The 26,017-nt window shown below is 36.3% G+C and overlaps 1 protein-coding gene across 1 annotated transcript; it reads left to right on the top strand.

Moving 5' to 3' along the window:
* Nucleotides 1-533: 533 nt before the first annotated feature.
* LOC306643566 (metastasis-associated protein MTA3-like) lies at nucleotides 534-25,615 on the top strand. The gene is made up of 4 exons (XM_079109800.1): nucleotides 534-760; nucleotides 4,237-4,354; nucleotides 22,175-22,277; nucleotides 25,517-25,615. Exons 1-4 carry the CDS (start codon nucleotides 677-679, stop codon nucleotides 25,560-25,562), a joined length of 351 nt encoding a protein of 116 aa, XP_078965926.1. The 5' UTR covers nucleotides 534-676; the 3' UTR covers nucleotides 25,563-25,615.
* Nucleotides 25,616-26,017: the final 402 nt, after the last annotated feature.

Raw genomic sequence — 26,017 nt, 5'->3', positions numbered from 1 at the left:
CCTGGGTTCAGTTGGCAGCGTGTGTGCGTATGCGCGCGCACACATGTACCAGAAAGAAAGAAAGAAAACGAAATACTTCCAGATCTCAGGGTCTGAGAATTTGTGGATCTTCGTGTTGTCCCTTGTTCTATTGAAGTTCCTGATGTTTAAATTTTAACTAGTCTGTAGAACAATTTCAATAAAGGTAAACTAGTTATATCCTTATGAAGGTGTATTATTTTTTGGCTCTTGTATGGAGTGACTATTTAAAAAATCTGAATGTTATTTTAGTAACTGGTTTGTATAGTGCTGTTTTTGTTTGAAGATCCCTTGTATAAACTTAACTTATAATACCTATTTATAGATTAAGAAACTCAGTCTGAGGTCTCTATATCCACCCACCCCACTCCCCCATAATTAAATTAGGAAAGATCTATAAAATATTACATGTTGATAGGATTTACCACCTTACACAATTCCTGCCTTGGCTGACCTCTCTAAATGCCTGCAAAGACAGACCTTTTTTGTGGGTTACCCAACACCAGCATTGTAAAGCAGGTATAAGTAGTGTAAATATATGCATTTAAATGTACTCCTAACTGCCATTTAGTTTGAATCTTACTCCTGCCTTTTAGTATGCCTGGCTTTGCATGTGCCATCACTGTGAAGGTAAGTGATGACAGACTGACACTTTTTCATGTTTTTATCTTCCAACAGGGGAAAATGCAGTGTTGCCCTTCTGAATGAGACAGAATCAGTATTGTCATATCTTGAGAAAGAGGTAATTCACAGTCATTCCTGCTTTGTGTTTCTTTCCCTCTTTATTTCATATGAAGCCCATACCTTTGATTTTATTTCGTTTTGTACCAAATTATTGTGGCACCATTTCAGCTGTGTTACAGTAAAGGTGTAATGACTAGACGGTGTTTGGGTAATTTCATTTTCCTGGTTAATTGAAGTAAGAGCAAAAACTCTACCTTGTTTTTCAGTCACCAGTGAAATCCTTTATTAAGTACAGCATGAGTTAGATAATACTTTGGCTTTAATAAATAGGTACTTTAGTGTACTTGTTTGGTATACTTATTTCCTATACTTTGACTTTAACAAATAAATACTTCATTATACTCTGTTAAATAGATGGCTTTTCTTTTAGACTCTCTCCGGATGAGATTTTGCCATTGCTGGTTTGTCTTCTTTTCTGGAATCCTAATAAAGTTTGTCGATTAATATTTCTTTCATTGAATCTCAGCAAGAAACATTTACAGGTTGAATTAGAGTATGTACTTCATTGGAGTGAGGCAATTCTTATAAACAGAATGTTGTATATTAGACAACATGTATTTGTATGTTCTATTGTATCATAATATTAGACAACATTTAAAAATCATTGGTATTATGGGAATATATTTTACTTTTGTTAATGTTTTGAAGTTAAATCTTTTTGTTTTATACTCCCTTTCCCATTGTCTTTTTTCTTTCGTATTTTTTTGTCTTTTTTCTTTACCTTTTTTTGCACTGGGGATTGAACCCAGGGTGCTGTACCACTAAGCCATATGCCAACCCTTTTTATTTTTATTTTATTTTATTTTTATTTTGAGACAGTCTTATTAAATCCCCAGACTGGCTTTAAATTTATGATCTTCCTGCCTCAGTCTCCCAAATAAGACACTGTGCCTGCCCCCCCCCATTTTTATTATATAATTATATTTTTAAAAAAGAATTAAGAGACATATTTCCTTCTGAAAGTCTTTCTTCTATACTCAAAAGTGTTGTCCCTATCTCAAAAGAAAGTGTAACATAAAAATGTAAATACAAACAAGGAGAGCTATTTTTCATTAGAAAACCTATTTTAAAAAACTAAAACTTTCAAAGTGGATAAAATGTAACAGTCTTTATAACTTACACTTGTGAAATTTAAAAAAGATAGTTTTTTTCATTAGTCTGTACAAAATGATGGATAATAATGCTCAGAAATTAACAATTTCTTCTTATTCACAGAAGACACAAAATGGCAAGACATTCATTTTGTTTCAGTGTATTTGGATAAGAGGAATTTTTTCAATTAATTTTTTTTCTTTCTCATTTGTCATTTGTTAAGGACTTTAGTTGATGAAAATTAGCAAAGATCTTTATAATTTTACCTGTAGCCATTTTATTTTTGACCACTTACTCCTTTTCAATCTTTGGGCTAAGAAGTGGCTTCTGGCATTGTATTTAAAGAATCTCTTTCTCTTTTTGTAGGAGGGAAAGATTAGGAAAATAATACTGCTTGTATCATACACGTTTTGATTTGAGAAACATTTTTGTGTGTGTGTTTTAAATTTGCTCCCGTCTTTTATAAGATCATCCTTGAAAGCTCTGCTTGGTTTTTTAGTCATTTTCAAATACTGAGATAGGGCAGAATTATACATATTATCTGTAATCCTGGTTACTCAGGAGGCTGAGACAGGAGGATTGCAAATTCAAGGCCAACTTGAACAACTTAGGACACCCTGTCTCCAAAGAAGCAAAAAAGGGATTGGGGTTGTAACTCAGTGGTAGAGTGCCTTGGGTTCAATCACTAGTGCCACAAAATAAATAAATTAAAAGTGCATAGAATAATGAGGTTGACATATTCAGAGTTGTTAAAGAACAGCTTTGTAATCATTGTCCTTTACTTTTAGCTGTTCGTGAGTTGACTGATTTAAACACTCTGAAAACATTTGTGTGTGTGTGTTTTGTAACTTCTGTTATAAACTAAACATATTTTGAGTATTTTCCTATATCAGTAAATACAGATTTAAGGATTTTAAACAACTATTTGACTACATATACTCATTTCTTTCTTTCTTTTTTTATTATGGCAAAATCCTTGTGTGTGTGTATGTGTGTGTGTGTGTGTGTGTGTGTGTGTGTGTATTGAACACATGCTAGACAAGTACTCTACCTCTGGACTAAACCCTTAACCCCTAAAATTCCTTTTTATTTGAGTACCATATTAATGAGTTTTACAGATTAAAAGGGACCTTAGGTATCTCTGGTCTTAAATCTTGGGGTGAGCCATTGGCAGTGTCTCCAGTTACTCAGTAATATGCTTTATTTCTCTTGTTTACAAAGCAAAACAAACAATCCTGAGTACGTAGGGATCATCCCCTCTAATTCTGCTAAGGAGGATGATTTATATATTCCTGCAGATTTTTACTTCTTCTTAGATAGCATTTTAAAATATGCACAAATATCACATATTAGTGTCACTTTTTAGCACTTACTTGTTTAATCTTTTCTCCTGACAGTGATCCATGGTTAAAATACTGTGTGGAATTTCTCAGTGGATGGAATAATTTCATTTTTTCCCCCCTCTGTCCTTATTACAGTATGTAAGAGCCCTAAAAGGAATCACTTCACGGTCTGACAGTTACCTCTTATTGCAGCTTGCTTGACTGGTATTGGTGACATGCTGATGGTAGGGATAAGCCCTTCTGGCATGGAATGCATAGCCTTGTGCAGTACATAATCTCTTGATCCTAATGGGAAGCAGAAGATAGGACTCTGCTGGTTTATACTCCAGTGACTTTGCAGAATTCAGTAAAGGACTGGTGGCCAGTCCATTAGGCTCAGTAACTTTAGGGCATTTGAGCTTCTTAAGGGACCATTGGAGTGTTTGTGTGTTCTGCTGGTGGTGGAGTGTTTAGTTATGTTTGTATGCCTGTCTGTACACATATCTGTACTTCAGAATTTAGAAGAGAACTGCAGAATTATAATTAGTACATATTCAATTACATTTCTACTGTAATATTAATAAACCACATGTAAATTCAACTCATACATACTGTAGTCAATGTGAGATGTGTGTGCTTTTTAATATTTTGAATAAAATGTAGTATGGACAGTTCAAAAGTTAGGGTGCCCGTGTTCATAAAGACAGCCCTGCTGCTTGGTGCTTAGAAGATACTTGATTTTAGGTGTCTTATCTTTGAGTTTTGGTTTAACTTTGCTAGCTTTCCAAAACACTGTTTAGCACAGTTAATGTTTTTCTCTTTCAAATTAAAACAAATAATAAAACCTAATCTACTTTATTTAAAGCTATTTATTTTGCTTTTTAAATTCTGCACTGTTGTACATGATGACAATAATACCATGCTCTCTTTTAAGAGTTATAATTTATTCACATAAAGGAAATTTTATATAGTCTCTAAAGTTTTATGCTTTCATTATTGTGACATTGATTTTATTGCTTTATAAAAAGGAATTAAGTTTATTTTCTGTCATTTTTTTCAGGATACCTTTTTCTACTCCTTGGTCTATGACCCCTCAGTGAAAACACTATTAGCTGACAAAGGTGAAATCAGAGTGGGTCCTAGATACCAAGCAGACATTCCAGAAATGCTCTTGGAAGGTACGTTTTCTTTTGGGTTCAAGTCCTATGAAAACCTGTATTTTGAAATTCAAATATTCTCATCCTCATATGGAATAAGCTTTAAGAGGACAGTTTAAAAGTTATGAGCCCTTCCAGCCCTAGAAGGATAACAAATAGTGGGAAATGATTTTTCTCATCAGTTATTCATTTGTGACTTAATAGGTTTTGAGTTTTATGTCTCTTAAGTATAGCTTTAAGATTGTTAGTGGTTTTGAGCTTGTGTTTTAATGTGGTATACTTATTCCTTGAGATTGTTAAATTCCTTTGAAGTCATCTAGCCTAGGTGGCCGTGGAGTCTTGTGAATAGCTACATTTTGGTGGGTTTTTAGCTGATCTGGGTACTTTATGTATCCAGACGAACTGAAAGCTTTGCATTTTAAAAATAGATCCTTCCTAGCAAGACTTAGTTTCTTTCTCCTGTCATAACTGTACACTAAAATCTATTTTCTAATATAAAGTAAAATATTTTTACCATTAAAAAATAAAATGCCACAGGCATACTGGCACATGCCTGCAATCCCAGCTACTTGGGAGGCTGAAGCAGGAGGATTTTAAGTTTGAGGCCAGCTTGGGCAATTTAGCTAGACCCTTCCTAAAATAAAAACTAAAGCTGGGAGTGCACACATCTGTAATCCAAGTAACTCACAAGGCTCTAAGTTCAAAGCCTCAACATCTTAGCGAGGCCTTAAGCAATTTAGGGAGACCCTCTCTCAAAATGAAAACTGAAATGGGCTCAGGATGTGTCTCCATGGTAGAGAAACCCGGTACCACCCCTCAAATACCATGTATAAGGTAGACGATGAATGCCATCTCTTCTTCCTCATTCTACCCACATATTTTTTTTTTTTTTTTTTTACCCACATATTTAATTATATTTCTTGTTCAGGGCATTTCTCTTGTTCACACCTGGGCTTATAATCCCTGCAGGAACAGTCCGCATACAGTGGCAAGTCACACGTTTTTCTGTAACTGCTTCTTTCTCCACAGTATATGACTAGCATTTTTATATAAGTAGAGTGAATTCATTCTGTTTAGTGATGTTATTGTGCTTTTCCTTCCATGGATGTATGATTTCCTCTTCCAGTCTCATAATGATAGAGTCTTAGGTGTTGCCATTTTTTGGTATTACAAAAGATGCTGACAGAAAATCTAAAGATATATTTATATTGTAGAATTTTTTTCTTTTGTTTTTTAATTACAACTCTCTTGAATGGTATGTAAAATTTTTGTTGTTCTTTTGCGGTGCTGGGGTTTGAACCCAGGGCCTTGCGAATGCCTGGCAAGTGTCCTCCTGTTCAGCTATTCCCCTCACTCCTGTATATACTTTTTAGATTCTGAAAATGCTTTGCCCTCTAAAAAGGCTGCATAATATATGTATGAGGGACAGATTCTCCCACCAACAGTGGTCATTAGGGCTCTTGCCTGCCTTTATTTTTATTTTTTTTCTTCTAGATACATATTACTATGTCATTGTTTATTGTTTTTTTATTTTAAAAAATTATGATTATGCTTGCATAGTTACCTTTAGCTCTTTTGTCAATTTCTTATGTATTTTTTATTTAGTTTCTTATTTTTTATTTATTGATAAGAACTTCTTTTTTTTCTTGTAACTCACTGGAATTTAATTTTAATTTTTATTTGTTCTAATTAGTTATAATGACAGTAGAATGCATTTTGATTCTTTTGCATGAATAGAGCACAATTATTCACTTATCTGGTTGTAAGTGATGTAGAGTGATCATACAAGTACCTAGGGTAATGATATCAGTCTCATTCTACCATCTTTACCACTCCCCTGCTCCCTTCACTCCCTTCATTCCCCTCTGTTCAATCCAAAGTTCCTTTATTCATTCTTCATCCTTCCCCCATTATGGATCATCATCCATATATTGGAGAAAACATTTGGCCTTTAGTTTTTTGGGGATTGACTTATTTCACATAGCATATCTTCCAAATCCATCCATTTACCTGCAAATGCATAATTTTATTCTCCTTTAAGGCTGAGTACTATTCCATTGTGTATATGTACACCATAGTTTCTTGATCCATTCATCTATTGAAGGGCATCTAGGTTGGTTCCATAGCTTACCTGTTGTGAATTGAGCTGTTATGAACATTGATGTGAGTGCATCACTGTAGTATGCAGATTTGAAGTCTTTTGGGTATAGACGGAGGAGTGGGATAACTGGGTCAAATGGTGGTTCCATTCCAAGTTTTCTAAGGAATCTTCATACTGTTTTGCAGAGTGGTTGCCCTGATATGCAGTCCCACCAGCAATGTATGAGTGTACCTTTTCCCCCACATCCTTTCCAACACTTATTGTTACTTGTGTTCTTTTTTTTTTTTTTTGTTTCTTTTTTTTTTTTTTTTTTTTTTTTATTGTAAACAAATGGGATACATGTTGTTTCTCTGTTTGTACATGGCGTAAAGGCATACCATTTGTGTAATCATAAATTTACATAGAGCAATGTTGTTTGATTCATTCTGTTATTTTTTTCCCTTCCCCCCACCCCTCCCACCCCTCTTTACCCTCTATACAGTAGTTCCTTCCTCCATACTTGCCCCCCTCCCTAACCCTAACTCTAACCCTTCCCTCCCCCCCATTATGTGTCAACCTCCACTTATTAGCGATATCATTCGTCCTTTGGCTTTTTGAGATTGGCTTATCTCACTTAGCATGATATTCTCCAATTTCATCCATTTGCCTGCAAATGTCATAATTTTATCATTCTTTATGGCTGAGTAATATTCCATAGTATATATATACCACAGTTTCTTTATCCACTCATCAATTGAAGGGCATCTAGGTTGGTTCCACAGTCTGGCTATTGTGAATTGAGCAGCTATGAACATTGATGTGGCTGTATTTCTGTAGTATGCAGATTTTAAGTCCTTTGGGTATAGGCCAAGGAGTGGGATAGCTGGGTCAAATGGTGGTTCCATTCCAAGTTTTCTAAGGAATCTCCACACTGCTTTCCATAGCGGCTGCACTAATTTGCAGCCCCACCAGCAGTGTATGAGTGTACCTTTCTCCCCACATCCTCGCCAACACCTGTTGTTGCTCGTATTCTTGATAATCGCCATTCTAATTGGGGTGAGATGGAACCTTAGGGTGGTTTTGATTTGCATTTCTCTAATTACTAGAGATGTTGAACATTTTTCATATATTTGTTGATTGATTGTATTTCTTCTGTGAAGTGTCTGCTCAGTTTGTTATCCCATTTATTGACTGGGTTATTTGTTCATTTGGTGTTAAGTTTTTGAGTTCTTCATATATCCTGAGATTGGTGCTCTATCTGATGTGTGTGTGGTAAAGATTTTCTCCCTTTCTATAGGCTCTTTCTTAGCATATTGATTGTTTCCTTTGCCGAGAAGAAGCTTTTTAGTTTGCATCCATCCCATTTGTTGATTCTTGATTTTATTTCTTGAGCTTTAGGAATCTTGTTAAGGAAGTCAGGCCCTAAGCCAACATGATGAAGATTTGGGTCTGCATTTTCTTCTATTAGGTGCAGGGTCTCTCTTCTAATTCCTAGGTCCTTGATCCACTTTCAGTTGAGTTTTGTGCAGGGTGAGAGATACAGGTTTAATTTCATTTTGCTGCATGTGGATTTCCAGTTTTCCCAGCACCATTTGTTGAAGAGGCTAATCTTTTCTCCAATGTATATTTTTGGCACCTTTGTTTAGTATGAGATAACAGTATTTATGTGGGTTTGTCTCTTTGTCTTCTATTCTGTACCATTGGTCTACCTGTCTATTTTGGTAATACCATGTCGTTTTTGTTACTGTTGCTCTGTAGTGTAGTTGAAGGTCTGGTATTGTGATGCCTCCTGCTTCACTCTTCTTGCTAAGGATTGCTTTGGCTATTCTGGGTCTCTTATTTTCCTATTGAATTTCATAATTGCTTTGTCTATGAGGAAAGATGTTGGAATTTTAATGGAATTGCATTGAATCTGTATAATACTTTGGGTTGTGTGGCCAGTTTGACAATATTAATTCTGCCTATCCAAGAACATAGGAGATATTTCTAGCTTCTAAGGTCTTCTTTAATTTCTTTCTTTAGTGTTCTGTAGTTTTCATTGTAGAGGTCTTTCACCTCTTTTGTTAGATTGATTCCCAAGTATTTTATTTTATTTTTTTGAGACTATTGTGAATGGGGTAGTTTTCCTAAGTTCTCTTTCTGAGGATTCATCACTGATATATAGAAATGCATTAGATTTAAAGGTGTTGATTTTATATTCTGCTACTTTGCTGAATTCATTTATGAGTTCTAGAAGTTTTCTTTTGGAATTTTTTGGATCTTCTTAATATAGAATCATGTCATTGGTAAATAGTGATAATTTGAGTTCTTCTTTTCCTATTCATATCCCTTTAAATTCATCCGTCTAATTGCTCTGGCTAGAGTTTCAAGGACAATGTTGAATAGAAGTGGTGAAAGAGGGCATCCCTGTCTAGTTCCAGTTTTGGGAAGGAATGCTTTCAATTTTTCTCCATTTAGAATAATGTTGGGCTTGGGCTTAGCATAGATAGCTTTTACAATGTTGGGGTATGTTCCTACTATCCCTGTTCTTTCTAATGAATTAAGTATGAAGGGGTGCTGTGTTTTGTCAAATGCCTTTTCTACATCTATTGAGATGATCGTATGATTCTTATTTTAAGTCTATTGATATGATGCATTACATTTATTGATTTTCATATGTTGAACCAACCTTTCATCCCTGGAATGAACCCCACTCGATCATGGTGTACTATCTTTTTAATATGTTTTTGTACATGATTTGCCAGAATTTTATTAAGGATTTTTGCATCAATGTTCATCAGGGATATTGGTCTGAAGTTTTCTTTCCTTGATTTCTGGTTTTGGAATCAGGGTGATACTAGCTACATAGAATGAGTTTGGGAGGGTTCCCTCCTTTCTATTTTATGGAATACTTTGAGGGTTTTGATATTAGTTCTTCTTTGAAGGTCTTGTAGAACTCAGCTGAGAATCTTTCTGGTCTTGGACTTTTCTTGGTTGGTAGGCTTTTGATGGCATCTTCTCTTTCATTGCTTGAAATTGACCTGTTTAAATTGTATATGTCCTCGTGGTTTAGTTCGGGTTGTTCATATGTATGTAGAAATTTGTTGATGTTTTAGAGATTTTCTATTTTGTTGGAGTACAGATTTTCAGAATAGTTTCTATCTTCTGTATTACAATAGTGTCTTTCATAATATTTCCTTTTTTTTTTTTTTTTTTTTTTGCGGTGCTGGGGATTGAACCCAGGGCCTTGTGCTTGCCTCACAACTGAGCTATCTCCCCAGCCCAGTATTTCCTTTTTTATCATGAATTTTAGTAATTTGACTTTTCTCTTTCTTTCTCTTCATTAGTGTGACTAGAGGTTTATTGATTTTATGTACTTTTTCAAAGAACCAACTTTTTATCAGTTTTCTCAGTTGTTTCTTTTGCTTCAGGTTTATTAATTTCAGCTCTGATTTTAATTATTTCCTATGTTCTTCTACTTTTTGTGTTGATTTGTTCTTTTTCTAGGGCTTTGATATATAATGTGTGTTCATTTATTTGTTGACTTTTATTCTTTTAATGAATGAACTCAATGGAATGAACTTTCCTCTTAGCACTGCCTTGATAGTGTCCCAGAGATTTTGATGTGTTGTATTAGTATTCTCATTTACCTCTAAAAATTTTTTTAATGTCCTCCCTGATGTCTTCTGTTATCCATATGTCATTCAATAGCTTATTATTTAGTCTTCAGATGTTGGAATAGCTTCTATTTTTATCATGAATTTCTACTTTCATTCCATTATGATCTGATAGAACATAGGATAGTATCTCTATTTTTTTGTGATTAGAGTTGCTTTGTGGTGTAACATATGGTGTGTTTTAGAGAAGGATCCATGTGGCTGCTGAGAAAAAAGTATTTGCTCATTGAAGGATGGAATATTCTCTGTATGTCTGTTAAGTCTAAGTTATTGATTGTATTATTGAGTTCTATAGTTTCTTTGTTTAGTTTTTGTTTGGAAGACCTATCCAATGGTGAGAGAAGTGGGTTAAAGTCACCCAGTATTATTATACTGTGGTCTATTTTATTCCTGAAATTGAGAAGGACTTGTTTGATGTACATAGGTGCTCCATTGTTTGGGGCATAAATATTTATGATTGTTATGTCTTGTTAATATATGAATGCCTTTTAGCAGTATGAAATGTCCTTCTTTATCTCTTTTGACTAACTCTGGCTGGAAGTCTACTTTATCTGATATGAGGATGAAAACCCCTACTTTTCTACAGAGTCCATGTGTATGATATGTTTTTTTCCCACCCTTTCACCTTCATGTCTTTTCCTATGAGATGAGTCTCTTGAAGGCAGCATATTGTCTATGTCTTTTGATTAATGAGTATAGACATTAACATTCAGGGTTATTTTTGAGATATGATTTGTATTCCCAGTCATTTTGGCTTACTTTTGATTTTTAACTTGACTTGGTACCTCCTTTGATTGGCTTTTTCCTTTAGTATAATTCTTACCTTTGCTGTCTTTCCTTGTTGTTTTTCATTTCCTCCTCATGGAGTATTTTGCTGAAAATGTTCTGTAAGTGCAGGCTTTCTAGTTATAAATTCTTGTAACTTTTGTTTATTATATAAGGTTTTTATTTCATCATCAAATCTGAAGCTTAATTTTGCTAGATACAAGATTCTTAGTTGGCATACATTGTCTTTTAGAGCTTGATATATGTTGTTCCAAGACCTTTTAGCTTTTAGGGTCTGGGTTGAGAAATCTGCTGATATCCCTGTTGGTTTCCCCCTACCTGTAATCTGATACTTTTCTTTTGCAGTCTTCTATAATTATTTTGTATTCTAGGCATTTTCATTATATTGTGCCTTGGTGTGGGTCTGTCGTAATTTTGTACATTTGGTGTCCTATAAACCTCTTATATTTGATTTTCCATTTCATTCTTTGGGTTTGGGAAATTTTCTGATATTACTTCATTGAAAAGATTGTGCATTCCTTTGGTTTGTGTCTCCATGCCTTCTTCTGTCCGCAAAATTCTTAAATTTGGTCTTTTCATGATGTCCCATAGTTCTTGGAGGTTCTGTTCATGATTTCTTACCATCTTCTCTGTTTGGGCAACTTTATTTTCAAGATTAAATATTTTGTCTTCATTGTCTGAGGTTCTGTCTTCCAAGTGGTCTAGTCTGTTGGTGATGCTTTTCATTGAGTTTTTTATTGGGTTTATTGTTCCCTTCATTTCAAGGATTTCTGTTTGTTTTTTTTTTTTTTTTGAGAATCTCTGTCTCTTCATCGAAATGATCTTTTGCTTTGCTCTTTCAACTGCTTATTGGAGTGATTATTCATTGCCTGCGTTTGCTCTCTTATCTCATCCTTTGCTTCATGAATCATTTTAATTATGTATATTCTGAACTCCTTTTCTGACATTTCTTCTACCATACCATCACTGTGTTCTATGAATATAGAATCTAGATTTGTTTGGATCATTTTCTTCCCTTGTTTTTTCATGTTGTTCATGTATCTTCCCCTCAAGGAGTACAGATCTGGGGTATTGCAGTTTCCCCCCTCTAGGCTTATAGTGACCCTGTAGGTTTCCAAAACCTATAAGAAGTTCTGTTCATGGTTTTCCTACATCTTCACTGTGTAGTCAACCTTATTTTCAAAATTATATATTTTGTCTTCATTGTCTGAGGTTCGGTCTTCCAAGTGGTTTGGTCTGTTGGTGATGCTTTCTATTGAGTTTTTAATTTGATTTATTGTGTCCTTCATTTCAAAGATATTTTTTTTTTCAGTATCTCTATCTCTATTGAAGTAATCTTTTGTTTCCTGCATTTACTCTTGTAGCTTTTTATCAAAGTGATCTTTTGTTTCCTGTATTTGCTCTTATATCATCCTTTATTTTGCAGATATTTTAATTATGTATATTCTGAATTCCTTTTCTGACATTTCTTCTACTGTGCTGTCAATGAATTCTTTTATTGTGATGTCTTGGTTTGTTTGGGGCACTTTGTTCCCTTGTTTTTTCATGTTGTCTGTTTCTTCCCCCCTAGCAGTATGGATCTGAGGTATTAAGGTTTCTACCCTATAGATTTGTAATGTCCCTGTAGGTTTTCAGTACCTTGCCTCTAAGGGGCAAATCAGTATTACCAGCACCTGATGCAAACAATATGCAGCTTTAAATCAGTTAGCTCCTAATAAGATGTTTACAGTTTTGTTACAATAAACATAATTAATGCGTTTGATTATTGTCTACAGTACAAACAGTAGGTGTGCAATGGTGTCTACAGTTTCTAATGCTGGACAAAAAGAGATTGGGGATGTAGCGTGTGATGTTTATGAGGTAGGAGGTGAGAATATAGAGGTATAAGATCATATGAAGAATGAAAGAAGAATCAACAGAAGTTGACCATTAGCAGCAGAGAAGAGATAAAGGGACTCTGAGATGTAACCAAGCCTTATAGGGACCTTGGAAGTGGTCTTCCAGGTCCTGTTGTCTCTAGATGGAAGCAGCCATGTCCCTAGTTGGTGGTGGTGGCGTTGGTCAATCTGTAGGTACTTGATATTGGGCTTCTAGTCTCTGGCTGGTGTCCCACCATGGAAGCTGCCCCAACTAAAGATGGTGGTAGTGGCAGCAGCAGTAACCCAAAATGGTGACGAAGGTGACCACTTTCAGAGATGGGGCTGGGAGGGCAGGCCCTGAGCCCTATGCAGTGCTATGCAGCACTGTGATGGGCATTGTTGCCACAGGCAGTTGCCTCCAGGCCCTGTCTGTTGTCCTAAGTGGGGGTTACCACGTGGCGGGAGGGCTATGGCAGCACCTGTAGTATCTCAAGACGGAGGCTGCCTGGGGAGCCACAGGGACCACTGCATGGCACCTGCACAGGCAGGTGGCTGGGGGCAGGCCATCTCCTCTCCTCCACCTGACAAGAACTTCTTGAATATTAAAGGTATTTGTCCTTTGTCTATTAAGTCTTACCCCTTTTGTTGTTCGATTTAAAAGAATTATAATAGCAACTTTAAAATTTTTTTTGTGATAGAAGTGTAGAATAAGTCTTTCTTGAAGGCCTTTGTGATTTGTGCTAGGCACAAAAAGGCCTCTACTTTTGTTTTGCTTCCATCTGGTTATTAAAATGTATATGCTCTTCTCTGTCTTTACCAGGATTTTACTGCTAGAAAACACAAGCTCAAAACTTGAGTCCACAGGTAATTCACAAGAGTTAGACCATAGAATACATTGGTGCCCTTGGTGGGTAAGGGGTGGTTATGAATCATATCAGACCTTGGGCTTCAAAATTCTTATAAATTCAAGTAATGGGAGGATCAGTCAGTAATGATAAAGCGGAACTGCCAAGTCTATTTAATTGTTTTGGCACTTTTTTTTGAGTGGATTGTTTGTAGTGAGTCACTTTATTACAGGGGGGAGACCTCTGGCCCAGTACATGTTAGGCAAGTGCTTTACTACTGAACATACATCCCATCCCTTTTTAAGTTTTATAATGAGATAGGGTCCCTCTAAGTTGCTCAGGCTGGCCTTAAACTGGGTAACCTTCCTACCTTAGCCTCCTGAGCAGCTGGAATTAAAGGTGTGAGCCACCACATTCAGTTGTTTGTTGATCTTCTCTTCTGTGCAAATCACCTTGTCTCACACAAAAAAAAATCATTTTTGGTTGTTTAGAGTCCTTAGTGTTTGGTATTAGACTTACAACACTGTACCTAAGTGATTAATAAACATTATTTCAGTAACAAAGTTTGGGTTTTGGATTTTATAAATAGTGCTACAGTGAGTATCCTTGTTTATAATGTATACTGCATACTCTGTAGATATAACTGGAAAATGTGTTCCAAGATGTGAAATTGCTAAATCACTAGGCACGTGTGTTTTAAATTTTGTAGAAGATGCCAAACTGTCTTCCAAGTTGTCATTTATATGAGGGTATTTTCTTATTTTAATTAACTTAGAATTTATATGCAGTAAACCTCACCCTTTTTAGTGTACAATTCTGTGAGTTTTTGACAAATGTATGTTCTCCTAGTAAAACAATTCTGCAAGTCCATCTGTGTACTCATTACACAGGCCCCCAGCCTTGGTTTTGCATTCCCAAGCAACCTTCCATTATTCTTCCCTAAATGTAATCTCTTACTTCTCAGCTGTATAGATCAGGTCATTCATGTAATCTTTTATGCTGTTTTTATTTGACTTTTATAATTGTGGTCTATCAGAGATGTTGATTCTGTGGTCCTCTGTTGAGCACTGCATGTAAGCCTAGGCACATAGTAAGGTTACATATTTTTGCTTATTAGTGATATGTACAAGTGCCGAACCAAATACTAGTTGGGATGCTTCAGGTAACAGTGGGGCAAAACAAAACAAAAACCAGATCATGCAGTCCCATAAGTTCTCATTTATTTGAAAAACCATTTGAATATGGTGTTTGCCCCTGAAAAGCATAAAGGCTGGGGTATAACTGGAAATTTTTAAAAATTATTTTAGGAAACAAAAATAACACATAAGGTGCAATATTTATTCTTTTGGTCCTCAGAAAGAACTTGTGGTTCTTAGGTTTTTATTTTCCAGGTGAAAGCAATGATTCTTAACAGCTTATAAGTTATGCCAGCTATCTAACAAAGGCATCCTTCAGATTAGAAAAATGGGACTGAATATTTCTTAATGTAACATATCTATAGTTCATGAACAAGTGTTAATTGACTCGTGTGTCTGTGTGTTAGTTGACTTTTAACACAATGTTTCTCCTGGTTGTCCTCTGGGTGAGTGGTTTTTTCAGAAATATTACACAATACAATCTTAAATAATATAAGAAAAGTCCGATTGTTATGGGTAGAGTGGGAAGCATACACTCATTGAACTTCTTGAGGCAACCTTGTGAACCATGGGACTCGGGATTACCATTTGAGAGCTGCTGGTGAGTATTGCACACCTGGTACAAAATCCCCAGGTAAACTCTTCAGTTAAAAGTACTTATGTTGAGTCCCCTTCTGCTTGTAACCTAGCAAAACAGAAGGACTCCACTGTATTCTCTTTGCCTTTTTCCATTTTTCTATCTTAAAATTCATTTTATTGCACACAACACAAAATGTAGGAAATACAGTTATACTGAAAGTAAAAGTATCCCTCAGATCATCCCTTCTTAATTGCTGTCACCTCGTTTTATTTAACATGTTCCTCCAGGTTCCTTGTTACATACATATGAAATTCTATACTGTGTTCCATTCTATGGTAATTTTGGGGCTTACATGTTTTGTGATAAGGAAAATTTTCTCTCTCTCTCTCTCTTTTTAATGTGATGCTGGGGTTTGAACTCAAGATGTGCTAGGCAAGCATTCCACCACAGAATTGTACTCCCAGCCCTGTTCCCTCATTTCCTCGGAGTGGAATGTGGGTCTTTATAGATTTTTTTTCTTACTATTGAAGTTTGTCATCAATTCGTTGATTTCTTCTCTTTGGATTTTATTAGCATTCTAATTTGGTTGGGAGTTGTTGATCATTTTTATAATATCAAGCAGTGTATGGGTCTGTTTCTGAATTTCTGTTCTGATACATTTGTCTGTCTGTCTGTGCTCTTGTCCCTCCTGTTTAATTACAGAGATTTGGTAATATGTGGTAATGCCTGAGAAGAATAGTTCCAGTCTTAGCTCTTACCTTTTAATGTTTTCTTACCTTTTGCTGCATTCTTATTTTTCCAAATGAACTTTTATCATCAATTTGGCTAACACCAGAAAAGACCTCTTCTATTTTTATTGTGGCTACAACTTTTAAGTTAATCTAGGGAGCGCAGACGTTTTGATGATGTTGAAATGTCCTAACCAGAGACAACTTTTCCTTTCTTCAAGGCTACTTTTAAATATTGTGGGAATGAGGCTTTTTTGTTTGTTTTTCTTTTTTTTTTCCAAACATCGTTTTAGTCATACAGGTTATATTACATTTTTAAGTTATAACTTGTTAGTTGTATTTATACATTCATCTTTAACAAAGAACACTACATTTGTAGAGTTTATAGAAAAATGTCCCCCTCCCCCCACCTTTTTTTGCAATGCTGGGGCTTGAACCCAGGAGCACTCTACCACTGAGCTACATCCTCAGGCTATTTCATTTTTTATTTTGAGACAGGGTCTTGCTAAGTTGCTTAGGCTAGCCTCTTGAATTTGTGATCCTCTTGCCTCAGCCTCCCGAATTGCTGGACTTAGAGGCATGCACCACTGCACCTGATCCAAATTTTAAAAAAATCAGAAATGAAGTTATTTTGGATTCTTATTGCAACCTCAAGCATTTAGCTTATCCAGAATTTTTCTCTTCACTTGTAATCAGGTGACCAACTGGATACAAGCTTAAAGACCCACCCCCCTGCCATTTTTCATGCATATATTTGGAGGGAGAGGGAGGAGGGACACTAACGGGTGTATGAAAGGTTAAACCACACTTGAAAAGCACAGACATTACGATCCCTGAAACAGCTGTATGTAGCCAGGATCTGGTTGCAGGGAAATTAAGTAGTAGAAAATATAATATTCAGAAACAGATAGTTAGGATTTGACTGCAGACATGCTTACTAACCTTTTGATACTCTTGGGTGCATATATTTTTGTTGATTTGAGGTTTTTTTTTAAACTGTGGTGGGGATTGAACCTTGGACCTCACCCACACTAGGCAAGCGCTCTTCTACTGAGCTACACCCCCAACCTCTCAAGTGGGTACATTTTGACCAGTGGCCAGATTCCCATTTGCATTGGCATGAGATGTAGAACTAGAATTAATATCCTGGGTAGGTGGCAGCAGCAGTACCATGCCAGAATATGTTTCAGGCTTGCTTTCTTAGCGAACATGTCTTGATGGATTCTAAAAGATTGTTGTGTCATTTTCTTGCTAGTGAATAAAAGTGTTTTTGTGGCTTTGGAATTTTAAAATTCACTTATAGTTACCCACCACCTAACAAACTCTGGAGATCTGGAATGATGAGAATGTAGTTTGCAAATGAAGGTAAAAGTTTTTTTCAGATTTTAAATCTTATATTAAGTTTGAATAAGCCATGTAGAGAATTTTCCATAGAAAAAGATGTCTTGTGGGAAGTTTGGAATTATTTAAATGTGTTGGAATATTAGAATTTTAAGAAAAAACACTTTACATGTTAATTAAAAATTTTGTTAAAACCTAATAGCATTAAATTATTAAACTAAATTGATTCTGGATTCACAGATTTGGCTAAAACCTGGCTGATGTGTTTTAGTTGGATAAACTTGGGAAATGATTCAGCCCCTGAAACTTCATATTTCTTCCTTGTTACGAAGGGAGTGGTAATATATGGAGTGTAACAGCACTGGCTGACGAGTTAGGAGGTAATTCTCGTGGAGTGTTCAGCACAGGGCTCAACACTCTTCAGCTGTTACTGTCACTTCTCTCCTGTCCAACTCTGTCTATTGCAGTTAATTAAGCAATACTTGTTAGTGATTGGGAATTTCAGGAGGTATCTCTCCTTGTGGGTTACAGAATTAATTAGATCTTTTACTACAATAAGTGCATTTTTTAAAACTAGAATTAGCTCATCTGTAGTCAGTAAATAGGAAAATGGCAGTAGATAAAGGTAGAAATTATATTAGTATATGGGAAATGTTCTCCAGTCAAGGAAAAATATTCTCAGTTGAGAATGTATGGAGAAAAAAAAAGGTATTTGGGTGTGGTGGCTCACGCCTTTAATCCCAGATACTCAGGAGATGAGGCAGGAGAAACACAAGTTTAAGGTGAGCCTCAGCAACTTCGTGAGAGCCTGCCACAAAAATAAAGTTAAAAAAAAAAAAAAAAAAGTGCTGGGGATGTACCTCAGTCATGGAGTCCCTGTCAATCATGTGTAAGGCTCTGGATTCTTTCCCCAGTACCACAAAAGAAAAAAGGGCAGAGATTCTACAGAAGTGCCTTCCTCTAGTGCAAGCACTAGCCAATTTAGTGGCCTCAAAATCTGTGGCACTTTCTACTATGTTGAAATCATATGGAAGAGGCTTTGAATTACAGATGAAGAAGCTATGAAGACATTTCCTCCAGTGTTTGAAAAGGAGGGCATGGCCCTGCGTCTTAGATTCAGTTTTCAATTTCAGTGTTCCTGTACATATGGGCCTATGGATGGATACTCAATGGAGAAAGCATGAGTTCAGGGTTTAAGAAAATAAAGGATTAAATGACTTTTGTGTTAGGTGCAAATGTGAGTGAAGATTTAACTGTGCTCTTTTTATTATGATTATTCCCTCTTGTTTTTTGAATACTTTAGTTTTCCAAGTTCCCTAGATTTTGAAAGTTCAAAATGACACCAAGTTTTGTATATTTATTTTTATGATGTCATTTCTAGTAACTCACTATTTATGTAATTCATATCTTAATAACATTGCCTAGAACTTTCAGAACAATATTGCACAAAAATGGTGATAAATGGCATCCTTGTCTTACGTATTTCTGAGTTAATACAGCATAAGAAGCACAGTGCTGTTAACTGGTACAAAGAAAAGAGGTGTAGTTAGGACAAAGAACATTTCCTGTTGTTGAGGAAAGGACCTCTTGAATGAAAATGCAATAACAGCCTTAGTTCTTCTGAGTATGTGAACACCATTAGGTGCTCTTAAGGGATATACTGATATACTTAAGGGATAAGGCATTAGGTATTCTTAAGGAATATACTCTGTCTTTTCTAGAAATTTTAAAATAGTTGGAGGGTTAACACTAACTTTTAAAATCATCTCTGGATCTACGTTTTTTCCAAATTATATGAAGCAAAAATAGGAAATTATATACAATGATGTAGTTAATTGGCAAATACATTTGTAGGAGCTCAGTGTTTGGCGTGGATTATCATAAGTGCAGGAGGGAAGTGAGATTATTGCAGTGGCTAGAGTGCACATGACCAGAGCCTGGAATTCACCACTGCTCCAGGCCATTCAGAGATTGCTGCTAGCTTAGCGGAAATTTAGTTAACCCAAATTCTAAGTTCATTCAAGAGCTTAATAGTGTTTTCCCTGTGAAAAGATGATCAAACGGTTATAGAAATATAGTTATTTGGTGAATATAAAATGAGCCTTCATTTTATCCACATTGATTGTTTGATGTAGAGCATTTCTTCATTCTTTTGTTGTTGTTTGCTCTTTTTCATTCTCTGGCATTGTCTATATGTTTGGTGTTAGTCTGAGTGCATTCAGTAGTGTATTTTTATTGTTTGCAGTGAATTCATTTTAGAATTCTTATAATAAATTCTGTTATATACTGTAGATTCATGGATGTACTTAAAATTTATCAATTTTACTAACTCAAATTTCAGTAGTAAATATCAGTCTTACCTGTACATTATACAAAATATAACAGAAGGGGCTTAATACTGACGTACCACTTCAGCTCTACAAGGTGACGTACACCTTCATCCCCTGTACATTTATTTTTATCATTCCTGTATTTCTTTTTTTGTCATAATAATTCTTACATAATTTTTTTTTAAAGATAGAGGGAAATGTGTTGTTCTCCATTCTCAAGTTTCACAGTTTGCAACTTTTTTGATTTTTAACTAGTGTTTAAAAGTATACCTCATATTGTAGATTAAAAAGGGAAAAATAGATAAAAGAAAAAAAGGGAAAATATTGGTTTTTGTAAGCAAAAGCTATGAAAAATGAAAACTTTTCAAAATTATTTAGGTCTCTGTTACTCTGCTCTGTTCCTGCTTTGTGCTGGGAATGGCAGTTGCCTCTTAGTTACCTGTCTTTTACTGTCTCCAGCCTGACAGTAGTGGGCTGACTCAGGTTGAATGGCACCTCGTTCTGTCCTCTCCTGTTTCATTGATACCTACTGGGTCCTGTGCTAGGAGTTGGTCATCAGGGACTCTTCCGTTTCATGGTATGATGTTACTGAGTATAAGACATGCCGCCTGATTACACATGGCAGTGATCAGAACCAAAACAAAGCCAAACTCAGTCTTTATCAGCAAAGAGCTCCTAGCCCAGTAGGGATCATAAAGAAAAATTTCCGTGGTCATAAAGAAAAATTCCGGTTGACTCTCATGACTTCACTTCCTTTTTTTTTGGGGGGGACTGAGTATTGAACTCAGGGACACTTTACCACTGAACCACATCTGCAGTACTTTTTATTTTGAGATCGGGTCTGACCACGTTGCCAGGCTGGCCTTGAACTTGCCCCCTTCCTGCCTCAGCCTCCCAAGTCGCTGGGATCGCAGGCAGGCACCATCACACTTGACCTGTTTCCTGCTGCCATGCTTTGTTCAGCATTGAGTCCTGCCCAATGGTTGTATCTCCTGTGAGATGTTAAAACAGGGAACTTCGGATTGTGCAGAGGGGAGTGAAGGGGAGGGGTGGGGTGGTGGGATGGGAAGGACAGTGGAATGAGACACACATTATTACCCCGTGTACATGTATGATCACACTACTGGTGTGAGTCAGCACCGTGGACAGCCAGAGGAATGAGAGGTTACACTCCATCTGTGTACTGTGTGTCAAAATGCATTCTACTGTCATATAGAAAAAAGAAAGAAAAGAAAGAAAACAAAGTATCCTGTTCCATAGTGAGTCTTTCCCTTGGCCTTCATCTCCTTTTTTGTGTTCCTTCTTTCTTATATGCCAGCCCTATCCATATAGTCCATAACACTTGAACTCTACCCTCTACGTCCATGTGTCACTGGCATCCTGAATCTTCTCTTTACTCTTAGTTGCTGTTCCAGCATCATGTTTTAGCCCCTCATTAACCCCAAATAGAACTCTTCAAGGAATTTGATAATGTCTTTTTGACCTCATCAGGTACCTGTGCAGAGTAAATCAGGTACCATTGCTATCTAGGTCAGTTAAAGTTTAGGTCTGGATTTGTCACTTCCTTACTCAAAATCAAAGGCTTTGCCAGGTTCAGTGGTGCATCCATGTAATTCTAGTGGCTAGGAAGGCAGAGACAGAGTTTCTTATGTTTGAGGCCAGCCTGGGAAACTTTGTGAGACCCTGTCTGGAAATAAAGTAAAATGCATTAGAGATATAGCTCAATGGTAGAGCACTTGCCAAACATGTGTGAGTCCCTGGGTTCAGTCACCAGTACTTCCCACCCCCGCCATGCACACACACAGGCAATAGCTTCCCATTACCTCTAAATAAAATCTGTTCAGAAAATCTGTGCAGAATCTCCAGTAATGTGTTTATAACCCCCTTCTATTGACTATCTCTTCTTGTTCCCCTTGATGTTCTCTAGACAAAATGAGCTATTTTTCTATCACTTTTAATACCCCATGACTTTGTTCCTATTGTCATAGTTTTTAAAAGTCTTCCTCTGCCAGGACATTCATACCCTTCAGTTTTTAGCAGAAATGCTGCTCCCTTCATGACATTGTTTCCTAGCTAGCCTGACATGATTTCTCTGGTCTTTGGATTCTTACAGCCATATTTATATGTCTCTTATGACATCTATTTCTTTTGCTTGTATCAGAGGCATGTATGCACGCGTTTTATCATAGTTGAAGTGTCTTATGGCAGGGATGATTTCTGTTTCATCTTTGTATTCCTTAGCATGGGACTCAGTGCCTCACGCCTACAGGTGCTCAGGAAACGCATGCTAATGCTGATGCCATGTGGTCGGTGTGTTTTTATTATCCTCAGTGTTCACTTTACCAGGTTTTGTTCATCTGCTGTCTGAAAGTATGTACTAAAACTGTGAACATTCACCTTATATTGGAACATTTCTAATGCTGTGGTAAGTGTAGTCACCAGCCATGTGTGTCATTGTGCTTTGTGAGTAACCAAGACTCTTTCCTTTGTTCTTGGGCAGGAGAATCAGATGAGAGAGAACAGTCAAAATTGGAAATTAAAGTTTGGGATCCAAATAGCCCACTTACAGATCGACAGATTGACCAGTTTTTAGTTGTAGCTCGGTAAGTATGGCATCTTTGAGTAAAGAAATTTCTTTTTATTGAAGAATCTATAGGTATGTGTATTTTCTTTTCTCTGTATTTACCTTTTCCCATTAATTGTATCAATCTTTTCTAGTTATGTGAGGAAGCTTAATATGTGTCACACCGCCTCCTAAATAATGTGATTTACTATCATTTATTTCAATTTGAAAATAGATTTATTAATTTTCATTATGTAAGAGAACAGAAACATATAAAGAAGAAATTCATTACCTGAAGTCCTGTATCTTTAATGAAAGCAATGATTTCCTTTGCTCTGGACATGGCTTTACTCTAGAATGGATTGGTCAGGTTCTATTAAAATGTGCAATGTGGACTCCTCTCACCGTATCCACGCTTGAGTAAGGTCTGTTGCTAAGCTCAGGGCTTTGCTTTGAGAGCTTTCAGTCTTGCTGACTTGCTTCATACCCTTCCTCTTTTCTTGAAAAAGTGAATGGAACAGAATTTTATTTTATTTTTTCAATTATAGAAGTAAATGATGCTCATGGGGAAAATTGCCACAAAGCAAAAAGTAAATGAGATTTTCAAAGCATCACAATGGTAGCTAAATTGGGAAAAAAAAAAAAAAAAAAAAAAAAAAATAAAAGTACATCAGCAAGCAATAGATGAATGAATTGAGGTATACTCATAGAATGGAATACTACTTTACAGCAATTAAAATGAATGAATTAGAGGTCTATGCAGTTAAGAGATAAATCTCAAAAGTAATGTCGATACAATGTGATCATTTATTAAAAGTTGTACAATGTGCAAAACAATGCTTTAGCTCAATATATATATAAATGAATATAAATGTACATATTTGGTTTGGGAATATATAGAGAGGATTCTAACCAAGTTATAATATTTCTTTCCCTAAAAAGTGAATTAGGTATTGCAATATATTAGAATTAGTCAGATCTGGACAGTGGGTGCAAAGGTCTTCATTATAATATTATCTGATTTTTCTGTGTGTGTGTGTGTGTGTGTGTGTGTTTCTATAATACAAAGGAAAAAAACAGGCTGAGCACATCCTTAGCCAGCACCATTCATAGTGGCAGTGGTTACAGAAGGTCACAAACTGTACTAGTGCCTATGCATTCAGAGTCCAGAGCCCCATAAGCCTGACCATTAAGTGATTAGATTAAGACACTTATATATTGCTGGAAGGAACCCAGTGTGTGGAGTAGAGAAAACTGAAGTTTAAGGAGTAGAAATGATATCATTAATGGAAACTCTGGCCTAGAGGCTCTGGAAAGTTGTCTGAATTGCAGGTGACAAATTGGATTTGCATTGTCTCCCCCCACCCCCCTTTTCTGATTGCCAAGGGCTGTTTGTGTTTGCTTGAATCAGAATGAGAGTTGCTAAGGAGTTTACAGAATTTCCTTAATATTTGTTTTACAACACCCAATGTTCATCAGTGATAAAGTAGAGGTGGAGTTGGGAAATCAAAAGAATGTTCCATAGGAAGGAAAATGAATTCATGTAGCTCCATCTGTCAATGTGGACAACTCTCCAAAGAGCATTTTAAACAAAAGAAGCCAGACATTGACATAAAGAAACAAGTGTCCATACTGTGTGATTCTGTGTGAGCAAAATGAATCTGTGGTGAGTTACATACCCAGCCCCTTTTATTTTGAGACAAGGTCTCACTAAGTTGCTTAGGGTCCCACTAATTTACTAAGGCTGACCTTGAACTTGTGATCCTCCGGCTTTAGCCTCCCATCTCCTTCTGTTTCTTGACCTGGATACTGGTGAACGGGTACATTCACCTGTGATAACTAAATAGATATACATTGTGGTAGTTTTCCTCATGTTACATTTTAATTAAATGTTTTTAAAACGTCCTCAGCTACCATGTTTAAAATACAAACAAAAAGGAGTGAATGTCTTTTCTTTTCATGCTGCACCTCTTGAGATTAAGGTTCCTCACCTGTAAGAAGGCCTTCTTAATCACAAATGAATACCAGTATGGTGAAAATTTGTTGTTTCTAATGGATTCAGTAGAAATCTATTATATATACAAGAAACAGTTGTGTTAGTTAATTATAGCTGAAGGAAAAAATGTTACTGGAATTTCACAATTTGGGCAAAAAAAGTGGTCAGAACTCTCCAGGTATTACTTATATTTCTTGAACAAATATGAACACCAAATAATTACTCCATGGTATTTTCTAATAGTTCTTCCCTTTCCTTCTTCATGCCCACACAAGCTCGGCTCCAATCTTCTCTTCCCCTCTCCCTCTCCCTTTCCCTAACCCTGTCCCTCCCTTAGTTTTTTGGCCTGGGATTGCACCCAGGGACATTTACCACTGATCTACATGCCCAGTCCCTTTATTTTTTATTTGACACAAGGTCTTTCTAAGTTGCCAAGGCTGGCCATGTACTTGGAATCCTGCCTCAGCCTCCTAAGTTGCTGGGATTGTAGGCATGCGCCACTACTCCCAGCAATTTTTTTTTTATTTTAGATTTTTTTCAAATTTTGGAATATTGCAAATATATAATGCAGTATCTTGGGAGTGGGTTCCAAGTCTAAACACAAAATTCATTTATGTTTCAAATATACCTTATACATGTGGCTGAAGGTAATTTTATGCAGTATTTTTTAATAATTTTGTGCATGGAACCAAGTGTCATGACAGAATTTTCCACTTTGGTGTGTTAGCTCTCAAGGTTTTAGAGTTTGGAACACTTTAGATTTTCAGGTTAGGATTGTTCAACATGTATTAAATCTTACAGAAAGAAAATACTTAGTGGCATGCTCCAGTAGTCCGGTTACTTGGGGAAACTGAGGTAGGAGGATTATGTGAGCCCAGGAGACTGAGCCCAGAGAAACACCACCACCACCACCACCACCACCATCACAACAACAACAACAACAACACACACCACACACACACACACACACAAAACCTAGAGACTCAAACAAAACCATTTCCTGTGATAATTGATTTCAAACACCCAACAATGCGTTTTGCCTTCTTTTACAATTTTTCATTCATTATGCAGCGTACTTTTGTTTTTGTTTTTGTTTTTTTGGCAATTTACTTCACCTTGCGGAGGCTCCATTTCTCCATTTAAGAGGGGGATGCTAATAGGTATCATATAGATATAAGTACAAAAATTCTTTATTTACAGTAAACGCATAGCACAAGTGTTTTTATAGGACCTAAAACAGTAATAAGGGCTTTACTTTTTCCTGTTTGTGTTTGGTTATTTAGGGCTGTTGGGACATTTGCTAGAGCCTGGACTGTAGCAGTTCTGTGAGGCAGCCTAGCTTGCACATGAGCGCAGCTGCAGCTTCCCGAGACATCACATTGGTAAGATGCCCTTTGAAATTTTGGGGTTATCCTTTTGTTACGTGTTTAATTATGAAAACATTGCAGGCTTGAGTGTTTTCCTGGTTTTTAGACGTTCCTACTACTTGGTTAACTTGGGCTGGCTGTTAGGTTACTTGGGTTACCTGTTTTTTTGTGTGTGTGTGTGTGAACTGAAATAAATAAGAATGACATCTACAGAGTAGGTATGAAATTATATAAAAGATATTTTGGGGGGGTCATAATTCACCATTCTGACATACCTGTTTTTATGGTTGTGCTTATTTCTGTGTTCCACCTATATACTTATATAACTAGATCACACATAATGTTTTAACAATTTTTATGTGCAAGTGATCACCTCTTGAGTCTGTTGCTATAGAAATTATTCTCTTGTCATGCATC

This window comes from Sciurus vulgaris (genome assembly GCF_902686455.1).
Source record: "Sciurus vulgaris genome assembly, chromosome: 14".
Classification (NCBI taxonomy): Eukaryota; Metazoa; Chordata; class Mammalia; order Rodentia; family Sciuridae; genus Sciurus; species Sciurus vulgaris.
This window is presented reverse-complemented; position numbering and strand designations above follow the sequence as displayed.

What these genes read in the sequence shown, in the direction of transcription:
- LOC306643566 (XM_079109800.1), top strand. Translation starts at nt 677, where the DNA reads ATGTTTTTATCTTCCAACAGGGGAAAATGCAGTGTTGCCCTTCTGAAT. An exon ending in TGTCATATCTTGAGAAAGAG is followed by an intron (nt 761 to 4,236) that starts GTAATTCACAGT and finishes CATTTTTTTCAG; the next exon opens with GATACCTTTTTCTACTCCTT. An exon ending in TCCAGAAATGCTCTTGGAAG is followed by an intron (nt 4,355 to 22,174) that starts GTACGTTTTCTT and finishes GTTCTTGGGCAG; the next exon opens with GAGAATCAGATGAGAGAGAA.